Source organism: Bradysia coprophila (assembly GCF_014529535.1).
Source record: "Bradysia coprophila strain Holo2 chromosome X unlocalized genomic scaffold, BU_Bcop_v1 contig_79, whole genome shotgun sequence".
Taxonomy (NCBI): Eukaryota; Metazoa; Arthropoda; class Insecta; order Diptera; family Sciaridae; genus Bradysia; species Bradysia coprophila.
Window position 1 is genome coordinate 273,534 of NW_023503370.1, and position 14,422 is coordinate 287,955.

The 14,422-nt window shown below is 34.6% G+C and overlaps 1 protein-coding gene and 1 long non-coding RNA gene across 2 annotated transcripts; both read right to left on the reverse strand.

The window, feature by feature from the left end:
- Positions 1–3,925: 3,925 nt before the first annotated feature.
- LOC119070347 lies at positions 3,926–5,630 on the reverse strand. The gene is made up of 5 exons (XM_037174636.1): positions 5,161–5,630; positions 4,936–5,102; positions 4,760–4,870; positions 4,350–4,689; positions 3,926–4,278 (listed from the first exon to the last, which is right to left on the reverse strand). The coding sequence occupies exons 1-4, from the start codon at positions 5,518–5,520 to the stop codon at positions 4,596–4,598; spliced, it is 732 nt and encodes a 243-aa protein (XP_037030531.1). The 5' UTR covers positions 5,521–5,630; the 3' UTR covers positions 3,926–4,278; positions 4,350–4,595.
- Positions 5,631–7,491: 1,861 nt separating this feature from the next.
- On the reverse strand, positions 7,492–8,319 carry LOC119070349. The gene is made up of 3 exons (XR_005086504.1): positions 8,172–8,319; positions 7,747–7,932; positions 7,492–7,693 (listed from the first exon to the last, which is right to left on the reverse strand). It is a non-coding gene; the product is annotated as an uncharacterized LOC119070349 (long non-coding RNA).
- Between the last annotated feature and the right edge of the window lie 6,103 nt (positions 8,320–14,422).

Sequence of the window (14,422 nt, forward strand, 5' to 3'; positions counted from 1 at the left end):
AAGGTGAAGTAAATGGTTAAGTATTATAATCGTTAACATGTCCGGTTGGATAAATAGACATCATCGATAGTATACCATTGACAACAAAATGTATTCTGACCACAATATCCTTTTGTAATCGTTCCAACCCTAAACGAGCATGAAAAACATAAGGCCAATTTTGCTATACAATTACCTGAAATGTTCGGAAAATTTCGTGTAGCGTAAATACTGCTAGTTTCATAAATTAAGTCAAACAAATATACACCAATCAGATAGAGCTGAAATAAAAAGGTAATTGACTTTTTCAACTGTATTGGTCAATATCAATGTAGGTAGAACGCTCGTCACATTCAGTAGCACCATAGCACACTGAACAAAGCACAAGAACGGAAATTTAGCCTCTATAATATGATCTATACCACAAAATAAACAACGTTTTTTGAACCACCACATGTAGAAATTTAATGAGAGCCTGTAAAGTGACACAAATTCAAAATTTTTAGTTCACTTTAAAATGGAGACAAATAGGTCATTTCAAACAGATTTATAGAAATTCGCACAAATAATTGTCAAATATTATTATTTAATGAAAATTTGTCAATAAACAATCAGATGAAACATTTATTAATCGAAACCAAAATACTGTCAACAACTTGAGCATGTGTGTCCAAAATATAGTACACCGGCAGCTCTGATCTTTTATAATGACAACATAGTAGGGTTGCATTCGCAGGCCCCTTCTTGGAAAATCTGTTCTACTGCTTGGTTCACATGCTATGGTAGCACCAATTCATTTCGATTAAATCCTCAAAAATTTTCGAGTAACTAAAACTGAAATTCTGTCATGAATGGAATGACTTTAGTAAGAGTAAAAATCAAAATATTCAAACAAGGATCAAAATTTTACGTAGTATTGTCCATATGGATATAATGCATCCATTGTATTGAATATCGGATCAACGTCATATTATAACGAGAATGTCATTACAACTTCTCATTTTATTTGTGAAAAGAATATTGTGATATTTCACAGCGACATTTATTCAGTGGTTTCCAAGAGCTCTTCTAAGAACATACCGTTTTCGCAACACAACAGAAACCATTTACGTTGAGATATTACGTTAGTAGAATATAAGTTGGCGAAAAACGAGTTTCTTTTTTATGTATATAACTATTCAACTGCCATTAAATGTGAAGATCTTTCTTACCTCCAGAAATATTTTATATGGCCAATCTGCGCGGTTCCTTTTTACGTGCCACCTTATTGAATTTAAAAACAAATGCGTTACGACGATAAAGTTCTTCCGCACGGCACAGAAAAATAAACAAGGCAGGAGCGGTTCATTTTCGAAACGTCGAATGAGGGACCTAATACACTGCATGAAAATGAATTCAAATAAACACTGACATAATTTGAAAACTTTTATTCACAAAAAAAATATAGGGCTACTAGATTATTCAGGTCCCCAGTCAAATCAGCGCTCCTGGGTGGTTAACTTCAACTCTGTCGTGTCCGCTTGAGACCTAATAAATAGTTTGTATTACTGTTTAAGCATAAAGCCACGGCAGAGTAAAATAAACCAGACAGGAGCGGTTCATTTTCGAAACGTCAAATAAGGGACCTAATACACTGTATGAAAATGAACTCAAATGAACACTGACATAAATTGAAAAATTTTATTCGTAAAATATATAGGGCTACTAGATTATTCAGGTCCCTAGTCAAACAAGCGCTCCTGCCTGGTTAACTTTACTCTGTCGTGATAAAGCTATGACATTCTCCTGAATTTATATCCTAAGTTTTGTAGTAAGTTCAGGGAGTGTCGTAAGCTCAGTGAATGTCGTATGCTAAGGGAGGGAGTTGAGGGACATGTGAATATTTGCTTAACAATTCTAACTGTACTCAAAGCCTCAAATATTGTTACATTTAATTTCAAATACTTAAAGGGTAAGAAAGTTCTAATAATTCTATATTGTTACAATAGTGCAATACTAATTCCACATGTAATCTTTGGCATTTTTTTATGTTCGTCTTTTCTTTAAGACCTCGAAAATTCATAATGAAAAAGTCTCATCCAGGCCCACTTCTTCTGGTAATGTTTTGAGAATGTTAGTAGCGTTGCCTCGTTGAAGTGCAAAGGAAGATGTTATACTTTATTTCAATTATTTCTGACTTTTATTCCCTTGACTGAAAGTCAGGGTCTAACGGTCGAAAATGGGTAAAAATGAGAGTTCGTAACCCAAAAAATATTTTTTGAAAAAAATGAAAGTGAGGGTCCGTAACCTAAATTTTTTTTTTGAAAAAAATGAAAATGATGGTCCGTAACCGAAAATTTTTTTTTTGGAAAAAATGAAAATGAGGATCCGTAACCGAAAATTTTTTTTTTTTGGAAAAAATGAAAATGAGGGTCCGTAACCCTTTTTTTTGGAAAAAATGAAAATGAGGGTCCGTAACCTAAAAAATTTTTTTTGGAAAAAATTAAAATGAGGATCCGTAACCGAAATTTTTTTTTTTTTGGAAAAAATGAAAATGAGGGTCCGTAACCCAAATTTTTTTTTTTTGAAAAAATGAAAATGAGGGTCCAGTCCATAACCTCAATTTTTTTTGGAAAAAATGAAAATGAGGGTCCGTAACCGAAAATTTTTTTTTTTGAAAAAAAAAATGAAAATGAAGGTCCGTAACTCAAATTTATTTTTTGGAAAAAATGAAAATGAGGGTCCGAATGAGGGTATTGTGATGCCTTCCAACTTCCTTTTATTAGTGAAAATTATCATTTTGGTTTCACTTGGGTTAATGCTTAACTCGTTTTTATCACACCAGCTAGAGATTTTATTAAGAACCGATTGGAGAACATCGCAGAGCGTAGGAAGAAATTTGCCTCTAAGAACTGTGGCAAGGTCATCTAAAAAACCTTCCGTTGTCCTAGGTCGTTTAGAAGCGTAATAATTTCACCACCCTGTGACACCACAGAAGCGGAGGTAGAACACCACCCTGTGGACTGCCTTTCGTTACCGTAATCAGGATGGTCGATGATCCATACTGAACACGCACTATTCTCCTTCGTAACATGAAGTAGATCCATTCCGCAACACCTAAGTCAATACCAAATTTGTGGCAGGCATTTAGAATAGCTCTGAATGTGACATGGTTGAAAGCGCCTGACACGTCTATAAAACAGCCAATAGCAAACTCCTTGTACCGGAGAGCATCCTCGGCACTAGAGACTACGTTATGAAGTGCATTTTCACAGGATTTGCCTGGTTGATATGCATGTTGTTTGGCATGAATAGGTTTTAAGATGAGCGGTCCATCTCTGATGTATCTATCGATCAGCTTTTCTAACGTTTTGAGACAAAACAATGTTAGGCTGATTGGCCTAAAACTACTAGCTTTAGAATAATCAATTGTACCGGGTTTAGGGGTAAATGCGGAAGGTTTTTTAGATGACCTTGCCACAGTTCTTAGAGGCAAATTTCTTCCTACGCTCTGCGATGTTCTCCAATCGGTTCTTAATAAAATCTCTAGCTGGTGTGATAAAAACGAGTTAAGCATTAACCCAAGTGAAACCAAAATGATAATTTTCACTAATAAAAGGAAGTTGGAAGGCATCACAATACCCTCACACGGACCCGCAAGCGAAAATAGCTTAAAAACATCGTCTAAACCAAGTACACAAAAAAAATTTCATGCAGAGAGACAAAATCGAGAGAAAATTTCAAAAATTGACCTCGATTTTGGCCCCGAAGCATGAAAATAACTATTTCCAAATTCTAATAATTTTTTCCGGCTCGCCTCTAGCTTCAGAGACATCAGCTTGAGGGATTTGAGCAATAAAATTAAGATGCGGTGACACTTTGGTGGTAATTATTATCAAATTACTGGACCATTCATTGTTATGCAGGTTCTGTCAAAATTTGGTTATGTGTAACAAGTTAGTCAGAAAAAGAAAACTAAAACTTGTCCGAATATGAACGCATTTAATTAAATCATTTAAATTTTAAATAATTTACACAACAGTCAAGGGATCTGACCCACCCTTACCGGTGGGACCTAGTTATCTACTGCCATTTTATTGAGCATTGAACCAAGTTTTTCAATCAGATGCTTTCCTTCTGAACACCAACGGTCCATTGTATCCGTCGCAAATACAATAAAATGGTCACTTTTACAGATCATTTCTTTAAACATTTTTCTTTCTCACAGGCTGTTTTCTGCTGCAGCACCTGCTTTTATTTTGTGATATTGATATTTGTTGGGCAAATATTACCATTTTCCCTGTCAGTTTCCATTTTTCACTAAATTTTAAATGTGTCGAAAATCGTACTCTTTACATTTAGGTTTATTGGTTAGGTGTATGTTTATTTACCTTCATGGTCAACAGTTTCTGTCCTTATCTCGAAATAGAAAAGCCTCATATATTCTGCATTTTCTCTCCTTGAAAACTTCGGGTAGGCTAGCTCCCCCAATTGTGTGTTTGTAATCAAAATTAAAATGTAGCACGTTATATGTGGGACTATAGTATCCCTAGACAAATAGCAAGCCAAATATATATTGTAATTCAAAGCGATTAAAAATTTATTTTAAGACAACTTTTTCACCAAATTTATTTTTCTTAATTTAAAAGATTTAAACTATGCACCGACACACTGGAACTGGTAACATTCGGATAAGTAAATGTTGCTCCCTTACATGCCAATTTAGCGAAACTGAAACAAAAAACATACTTTCATGAATTCATTATCCAGTCAACGAAAATGGAAAATAGAGTGCACCGACGTTATCTCATAGCTTTTCTCGTATCCAGCACGTTCGGCACACCGCTGTGCTACGTCTGATGTAAGGAGCAAACTGATCAAATTTATTCCCAACATCCTTGCAATGTATTTGCTAAATTAAAATTTGTTTTTAAATGTGGAGATGATGTAGATAACTGCTCATGAAAGGAAACTTACTTTGCCTCCAACATTTTTTGTCCGATTCCTATTTCTCGATACTGTGGTAATACGGACAACGCAAAGCCAGTTAAACACCGCCTGGTTTTGTAGTGTCGAAAGACATCAAACTGACCGCAAACATACAGATGTGTTGTTTCAATATCTCGCACTTTTGGTGAATTGTACTGTGAACAAATTGTCGCTTAAATTGGGTCCATTACATACGAGTGAGACCTAGCTTACATGATTCCAGTCACCAATCTCATCTCTTTGTTTAACAAACAACACATTAACTCCGATTATCTCGTCTGATCCTTCACGATAGCAACCAATTGTCAATTTATGATCCATTATGGTTGTGCGAACAATGTCCTGAAAGTCGGCTATCGCCTGTAGATTCCTTGATAAATTGCGAGATTCGCATATTGTTTCGTCGGGAAGAAAGTGTGCTACCAAGTGTTTAATTGCATCCTCGTAACGATTTGGTGTTAGGTCTTCTATACGATAGTTCACTAACGTTTCACTGTATGGATCCTTCAGTTGGAATCGGTACCAGACGGTCGGGAAGGGAATGTTGGACGGACGTTTAAATTTTGGTATCATTTTAATTGTATAATGTATGCCCTTCTGATCAGTTTGAGAAATTAAGCGCTAACGATATGAAGATGTAACAGCAACTAAATTTCAATATTCAACATTTCGTTAATCCATTCTGTTTAAAATCCATCTTCAACACCTACTGGACAATAGTAGACATAAATGGCTTACAAATAAATACCCGGATAACATAATTACACGATGTAAATGAAGTAAGTGACATTTTTGAATCAAAATTGAGTTAGAACATCACCTCCTTCTCTCCAAGAAAATCCATTTCTCACCATCTTTTGATGTCCCCTATATCGATCTCAATTAAGTCATATCAAATAATTTGTTCCGAATTTTGCATCAAATGTTGTAACGACATTAGTTTCACCTCGTTATAGAAAGAGTGTTCATTCAACGTAAAACATCACCACTATCTGATATATCGATAAATGTACACGCTATGTGGGAAGGTGTACAATGCACACACCACATCATTACACAAGAAGCATCGATTTAGTCGGGACAGATTTGTTCAATGACCGTGAAAGTTTTTGAATTTTATTGTTAGGTCATTCACAGGCATAATGGCAATAATGTCAGTATTATCAAGTCTTTTTCCTACTTTCGATACACATTTTTTCTATACAGATTGATACACAAATCTATTACTTCGTTATGTTTGTAAAGCATGGTCTATTTCATTACGTTTAAGTCTTCGATTATTGCGACCAGGCGTAGACGATGACGAACAATGGTAAATGTATAAACCTACAGAACAGACTCGACTAGATATCAATTGACGTCAATGTGGAATCGAGAACACGTAAGTTGAAACTAAAAAAAATCTATTTCAACAAAAAAAAGTTTTAATGTTCTCCAAATGGTCATGATGACCGAAACGAAGTAAATATAAACAAAATTTAATTCATTCGTTTTCATTCAAATCTACGCATTATTTATGACTATATTTAGAATCAATCGACTCAACACCGATTTACCTTTAGTACTATTACCATTAGGTGTGAGAGGTCTGACGCAAATATTATTATTGCATGAAAGTGCAACAATTTTTTTTTTCTTTCTTCACTCAACATTATCAATTTGTGAAGGTTGGATTTGACCTCAAATTATTTTATGTTTTATTGATTCGTATAATCGAATCACGTATTATATTAACTTTTCTTATGGAGGTTAATGGTAGCTCATTTACAGTATAATACTCACTAGTGCTCTAGACAACAATTTGTGTTGATATAAAGTCAAAATTTTGGTTTAATATTTGATTTGAGTAGTTCTTAAATCGATGTAGTTTCAGCATTGAGTTTTTGAACAGCTGAATGTGAATGCATGAGAGCACCTCTGAATTAACACTAAAGCAAACAAATAATTGAATATGAGACCTCTGATAAACGCTGTTTTTACAAGAAGTACGACATAGTTGAAAGTTGAAAGTAATCATCATACAGTGCCGCCTTTTCCATATGGGCCAAATGGGCAAATGCCCGTGGCGCCCGAAGTGGAGCAGAAGAAAATGGCACCCGAGGTCCTTAAAAAAAATTAGCTTTACTAATTTGGCGCCTATTTTTCCAATTGCCCGATGGCGCCCAAAACCTGAAAGCGGCACTGATAATCATCATGATGCACCATCGATGGTTTAGCAATTGAAAGCGATTGACAAATTAAATTTTTATTGGAAGGTCTGGTGTGTTTGACAAATCGAATTTTCAGCTTATCAGGCACGTCTGACCTTCGAACTATATGACTTTTCAATTTGGATTTTTTACAATGTATGATGACTGAGATATAAACATATGCCTACTGTCGCTAGCAGCTTTCTAGCTTTAGAAAGGCCCTCTGTGTCTATACTGTTACATGGCGCACATAAAACCAAAAGGCAGTCCAAGATATAAAATATTCTGTCGATTGAGCGTATGGAGGCTGTCTTTATTGACACTGTCATACAGAAAAACTTGAAAACACATACAAATGATGTTGCAGTATTGTCATATTGTTCTTAAAACTCTATAGCGCCTGTTGCCTTTATTTCATAGTAGTCAGCAAAGGACAGTATACGCTCCTCGCCTTTAGTAAACACAAGTTCTAGTTTCCACCTTCCGACAGGAACTAAGGGAAGATGGTAGGCATCATCATCTGAATTGGTAGTTCTTGGAAGAAGGTATCGATGTCCCTGTGATTAGTTTACGTTATTTAGAGTAAATAAGCAATGCCTTCCTTACATACTTTCATAGGGCATGGATCCAAGAAATTTCCGTAAACTCCAGCCTTAATACGTTTTATAAGTCCCTCATCAGCTAGCCGAAAAAATGACTGGTTCTTATACAAAAGCAATGGGCATAGTTCCTGCTTAACGCGTATCATATGCTGACGATATTGAGTTCGGAACATTTTATAGGTAATAACTTCCACCTACACGTTTTTGGTTGGTGATTAGTTATGTTAATCGGCACACCCTGCAGCCAACACAAAATGAAATGAGAAAATTCACTAAAATTCACTCACTAATTGTACATGAAACGAAGCTGTATAAAGCGAACTGTGAATCCCATTCATGATTCATACTGGAATGAACTGGAATGTTGGACTGTATTTTGTGAAGCTTAATCGTTTCACTTTGTGTTGTATCCTGGTGTTTTTGGCAAAATTACATAAACCTTGCTGCCTAGTACAACATTTGGATTCAGGTATATATCCAATGACTTGATCTTCGACGTCCGATTGATTGGCCGACAAATGGACGAAATGTTGCAATACTTTTTGTTACACTCGGAGGTACATCGTTCCAGATGAATTCTCATATCCTATCAATAAATCTTAGTCGTGATCACAATTATCAATTATTTGACTTTGGTTTTACGAACCGGATTCCATATAACTTGATGCATTGATGGAATAGCGAAGACCAGCACAAGCAACAATTTTGTCAATAATTTCATATTGATTGTATGACGACAAAACAACTACTAGAAGATAGTGGTACAAAATTCTGGACTTTATTTGAATTTTTTGTGTGTTTTCTGCTTACAGTCGTTATTAAAACGATAAAACGTTTTGACCGGCATAGATTTGGTTGAAGATTAAAAAACTTTTAAAGATATTTATTTAACGAATTAAAATTTTTCGGATGAGTTATTTGTGTCGTTTTTTGACCGGTGCTGGCAGTAATAATTGCCTTATAAAAAGCTCGACTGTGATAAAAATTAAATTGTCGGAGCAATGTACAGTGGAATCGAATTATTAGCACGAGTAGATCCCAGTGCAGAAAAACGGATATTGTGTTGATACTAACAACAGAAACGTAAAACTGTGGAGTTGGTGGAAAGTGAGTCACTTTAATTAGGAGACTATTGGCTTAAGCATGTCAACAGTCAAACTTATTCACTATTTAGACACGTATGTCAATAGTCTCCTTTGGATACTATAATGGCACAAGCGTTCCAATAGTCTATAGGCTTCGATTGTAAGATATTTTTTTCGAACAGCTTATAACAGTTGATGAGACGTTTCTGTCCTCGATGATTTTCTTAACTTCTGATAGCACTTTTCGTTTCAGAAAGTGTATTTTTATGCAATACGTCATTGTATTCTAAGTCGGTAAATATCTTCTAGAGCTACGGCCCAGAATATCTTTCTGCTCAAAATGGGAATCGATAAAGGTTAAACCGATGTGCGTCCGTCATCAGGTATTTGACTGGCACGTTTTAAAATGATACCTTGATTGCAATCTACAGCTCATAATGTTTGCCGACATTAAACCATAAACATCATGTTTTACTATATTATAATAGCACTAAATGTAATTAGTTGGGGGATTGTGATTTTTTTTTTGGTAAAAATATTATTTTGAGCAAAAAATTGTTCTACACTGTGGCAAAATTATGAAGTTGAACATTTTAAATTAAATTTTTTTATCTCGAAATTTTGTTGAAGTAGAAAAAATGATCGTCATATTTCTCTCTTTTTCTTCTCGTGATGGAGATTAGCGAAATAGTATTTTAGTAATAGTAAATGATGAAAAGTGGCATTTGTTTGGACTAGTCGTAAGCTAAAACGAGGCGAAGCTGAGTAGGACAAGCCTAAGACGTGTCCTGAAAAATTCCTCTTTCACAAGTTCACTTTTACTTGGCACATTCGATTGCGGCCGAAAAAAGTATTTTACATGCCTAGGGATGAAAAGTAGAGTTTTCGTGTGAATTTTGTTGATCCGAGGCGAAGCCGAGGTCAAGAAACACACAAAAACTAGACTTTTAACTTTTTATCCCGAGTTATGTAATGGATTTTACATGCTAAGGGCGTCGAAAGAAGTGCTTGACACATGAAAAGTACGGTTTTCGACGCAAGTAGCATGTAAAATACTATTACATGACTAGGGATAAAAAGATGAAAAGTAGAGTTTTTGTGTGAATTTTGTTGATCCGAGGCGACGCCGAGGTCAATAGACACACTAAAACGAGACTTTTCATTTTTATCCCGAGTTATGTAATGGACATGCTGAGGGCGTCGAAAGACGTGCTGCAAACATAAAAAGTACAGTGTTCGACGCATGCAGCATGTAAAATATATATGAAATTCCATTGTTGGTGTTGGCTTTGTTTACCGGCCGCCAAATGTAATTTTTCGGACGCACATATGTCACTGTATAAGCAGTAAATAATCTGATCGAACTTTTCGGTCGTGTGACGAAAACCGTCGAATAATGATCCTAAGGTACAAAAAGACTTTACATACCTTTGTTTTCCTTAGGGGCGAAAGTGACTTATTATTCCTAGGCAAAACGAGAAAATTAGTTTAGGGTTCAAAAGCATGTAATAGTACATTACTTAACAATGGGGCAAAGGATGGAAATGGTACTTCTTGTGTGAAATTTGCCATTTGAGGCGTAGGGACTTTACGTCCCTAGGGAAAAGTCTCTCCTTCCTTCGTAAAGGAAAACGTCATACTACACACGGGAAATAATTCGATATTTCGTATCACGATAAGTAAAAGTACCTCGGGCTTAAGCTCTCGGACACTTTTACTCAAATTCCTTCCCTTGTATAGTAATATACTATTATTCAAAAGCGTGAGGTAAAGTTTTCGATCCGTGCAGTAAAGTTAACTTTACCTCACGTTTTTGAATAAAATCCATTACTCAATTACATCTAGTACTTCGAGACCCACAACTGAATAATAATTTAGGTGACAGAGAAACATCGAATCTCCTTTAACTGAAAATTACCATTTTCATTACTGAATTTGGAGTACTTACAAAGCAAAAGAAATATATCGATTTCCAACCCAGTTTTTATACTTCTTACATAAAATGTAGCGCAGCCTCGGACTGATATCGTTTTATTAACGTAATAAACGTTTTACAAGATCAACACATTTTTACGATGTAATAATTTCGTAATAAAAACATTAAAAACGAGACTAACGGTTCATGGGAATTCATCATTTATTACGTTGTATGTTTTCAAGTTTTAGCGTATGTTTCACCATTAATACCCGAAAAGATAAATCGAATACGGTAGCTGCTATATGATGAGATTTTTTTAGCTGCATTTTCATCCCTTTCACTGCCATAATATAAACGTTCCAGTGCAAACTATCCATCAAACGATTTTCTCGTAATTAAATAACTAATCGGAACAGCAAATATTGAAATGTCTCCCCTTTCTATTTATTGCGTACAAATGTGTGATTTGATCTGATATGTAAATCAAATATGCAATAAAGAGCAATTCTATGTTAATATAGATTAACACCAAAATTCCCTAAATAAATAACAAACATTTGGAGAAATTCGCATGCATACTTCTCCATACACTTTTCGAATAGAATTCGCATTTCTATATAAAAGTTCTTCTGGTATAATGCAGAGACTTTTGGTGTTAGAAAATTAAATGATGAAATTGTCGATGGACACAACTAAGATCAGTAATCATTTGGCATAAATCTTTTATTCTGCCAAACGTGCTGTAAAAATAGCTTAATCGACAGACTCTCATTTTGATGTTTTGGTAACTCCTTAACAGAACTCTAGAAAACCCTTAACGTTCCATCCCTTTCTTTGGCCGCGCATACATCACATTTGTCAAAATAGAAAAAGGTCTAAACAAGGAATCCATTATTACCCTTGGGCGATAATAATAGGACATTATTTTTCATCCTGTCAAAATTTTATGGTGGCCCTAGTGCTCGGTAACACTATCATCCACGTATACATTTTACATCGTTTCTACCATAGCCCCTACTATTTCGTGTTTAAGAGTGACCGAATATCTGAACAAAATATCAGTGTGTAGTGCGTGATCTCAGGACCACAGCAAACTAATTAGTTTTTGAAGTTCACAAACAATGTGCAGTAAAATTAGACTTTTCGAAAAAAAATAATCAAAAACTTGCAGAAAATGGGAATTTTAGAAAAAGTTCGCAGAAAGTGTGCAAAAATTAAAATATTCAAAAAAAAAAGTTCTAAGAAAATTTGTGAAAAAATGACTTGAGCAATCCTGAATTCGCTGATGGGCAATATCTTTCTACTGATCTGGGAGTTATTGTCAAATGAATTGTTGTCTATTTTTTTGATGGGACTATAACTCGGATAGTTCTGAACCGATTTTTTAATTTTTGGTTTTAATCGACGAGAAAGAAAATCTTCTAGGGTTAAGTCATAGCACTGTGAGTGCGTTGGTGAAGTTCGTAGATATCGGACTAATGATTTCAGAGTTATTTAAAAAAAAATTGTTGTCGTTTTATTGTATTTGTATTTGGGTAGTTCAGGATCTGTTTGCGAAATTTTTGTTTCCTTCATTGAATAATTAAACCTATGAGATCTGGTATTATCTCCTAATCTACTGTATGTTTCTTTTCAAGTCGTTCTTAACTCATTCCATACGCCACATACGTTTATGGCTTTCAAAGTACGTTTCAACAATAAGAAATGTCAACCAACACTACTGTACTGCAACATTAGAAAGATGGTTGGCTCATGATCCAGAGGTCCCCGGTTCAATTCCCGAAGAAGTCAGTTTTTATTTTGAAGTATTTGTCACCAATAACTGCTAAAATGTATAACCACTACTATAAACTGGTTAATATGGTGTATATCCTAGGTGAATTTAATAAAGTTCATATTTTTTTATCTGTGTGAAAGCGAAATACGTCTCGGACGTATTATATTCGAGCCCGCTGTATAACTACCTTACCACACTTTTTAACAGGGGGCACGAATGATATACGCATATCACGTAGGAAATTTCGCTCAGTGCAGAGCGTTTAGGCTTATGCATTTTATGGTCCTAATTTAGAGAATGGAGTTTTGAAATTAAACTGAAATAATGTTTCCATGTTTTTTGATAACTTCATCCTTCAATCCTCCTTCATAACTTCAATCTTACAACTACTTTGTTCTTTACAAATCTTAATTGAACAACAACACCTTTTATCACCTTATTTAAAGAATCGGTACGTTTTTCTTCTGGACTGCATTTATTTAAAACATCACTGTAACTGCATTAATCATCAACAAATACCTAATTGTTTTATTATTTAAAAGAAATGCACAGCATCAGACAAAGCCCAATGAGCACTAAACAGTTAAAAACACATGCTCAATTTTTATTTAACACAAATCACGTGTGACATATATTTGGATGTGGAAAAAAATAAAAATAAAATTTTAATAAATTAGTTCGCACTTGTTTGACATGGTAGAGTGTATACATTAATAATGAGGAAAATGAGTTTGAAATGAAAATCTGTTGTTTTATTTTATTAATATAATGAATTGAATGTAGGGGGTGATTTTTTCTTTCTTTCTTTAAATAGATGATAAAAATGCTAAATAGGGCAAATAGCTGCAATAAAATAGGGGTGTGTTATGCCAGTGTTGTCATTTAAAAGACTGTCGTTTATAATGGAAATTATTAGGAACATTAAAAAAATTAAGATTTTATTCTGCAAGAAGTTCCAAATTTTCCCAATCATGATTTTCAATTCGACGATCCAATGACACAACTCTTTAGAAACGGCAAGGCATATGTTGAAGGACAAGAATTCATTAAAGTAATAAATTTCATGACTTCTGTTTTTTAGGTCTTTTTTCTTCTAGAAAAAATACCATATTATGACCGCTTTGTCTGTCTGCCTGTTCCATAAATTTGGTAGTTTTGGTAGCTCTTAGTCGGTAGTTGGTATTTTTGGTAGTTGGTAGTTTTGGAAGTTAGTAGTTTTGGTTGCTGGATTGATATTCCAAATTGCAAAGCCACTATGAGCAAATCAACACCAGGCAAATAATAATTATCTGTTATCTGATAACCGATAGCTCACAGTTAACATTGCAATTTGAAAATTTGGTAGTTGGTAACTGACTACCAAGATTATTATTGACTATCACACGTAATTGTCGACAGAGATGTTTACTGTTCAAGAATTAAGCACTGACTAACGAAATGATTCTACTTGCTCGCCTATTTATAAACAGAAAAGGTAGTCGGTAGTTTTGGTAGTTATGGTAGTTGGGAGCTGGATTGACATTCAAAATTGCAAAATTGACTACCAAATTGGTAAAAGTTGGTGGAGATGTTTATTGTACTACAGCTGGATATCGACTAATGAAACTTTTCTTCCTGCTTGCCTCCAGAAAAAATCGAGAAAAAGAAAAAACACCTCACCAGGCTTTAGCCGGTCTATTCTTGTCTGTTTATTCGGCTATAAAACTATAAATTGGGCTGAAAATTTACCAAATCGGTGATAGTGATAGCCAATAATTTATTGAGAAAAAATGGTAATTAATGATGGTAATCATACATATCATAATACATAATGGCATCATACATAATTAAATGTTACGGACAACAAGGCCGCGACTGCATTATTTATACCATTTAAAAATAAAATATGCATAATGCAGATATCA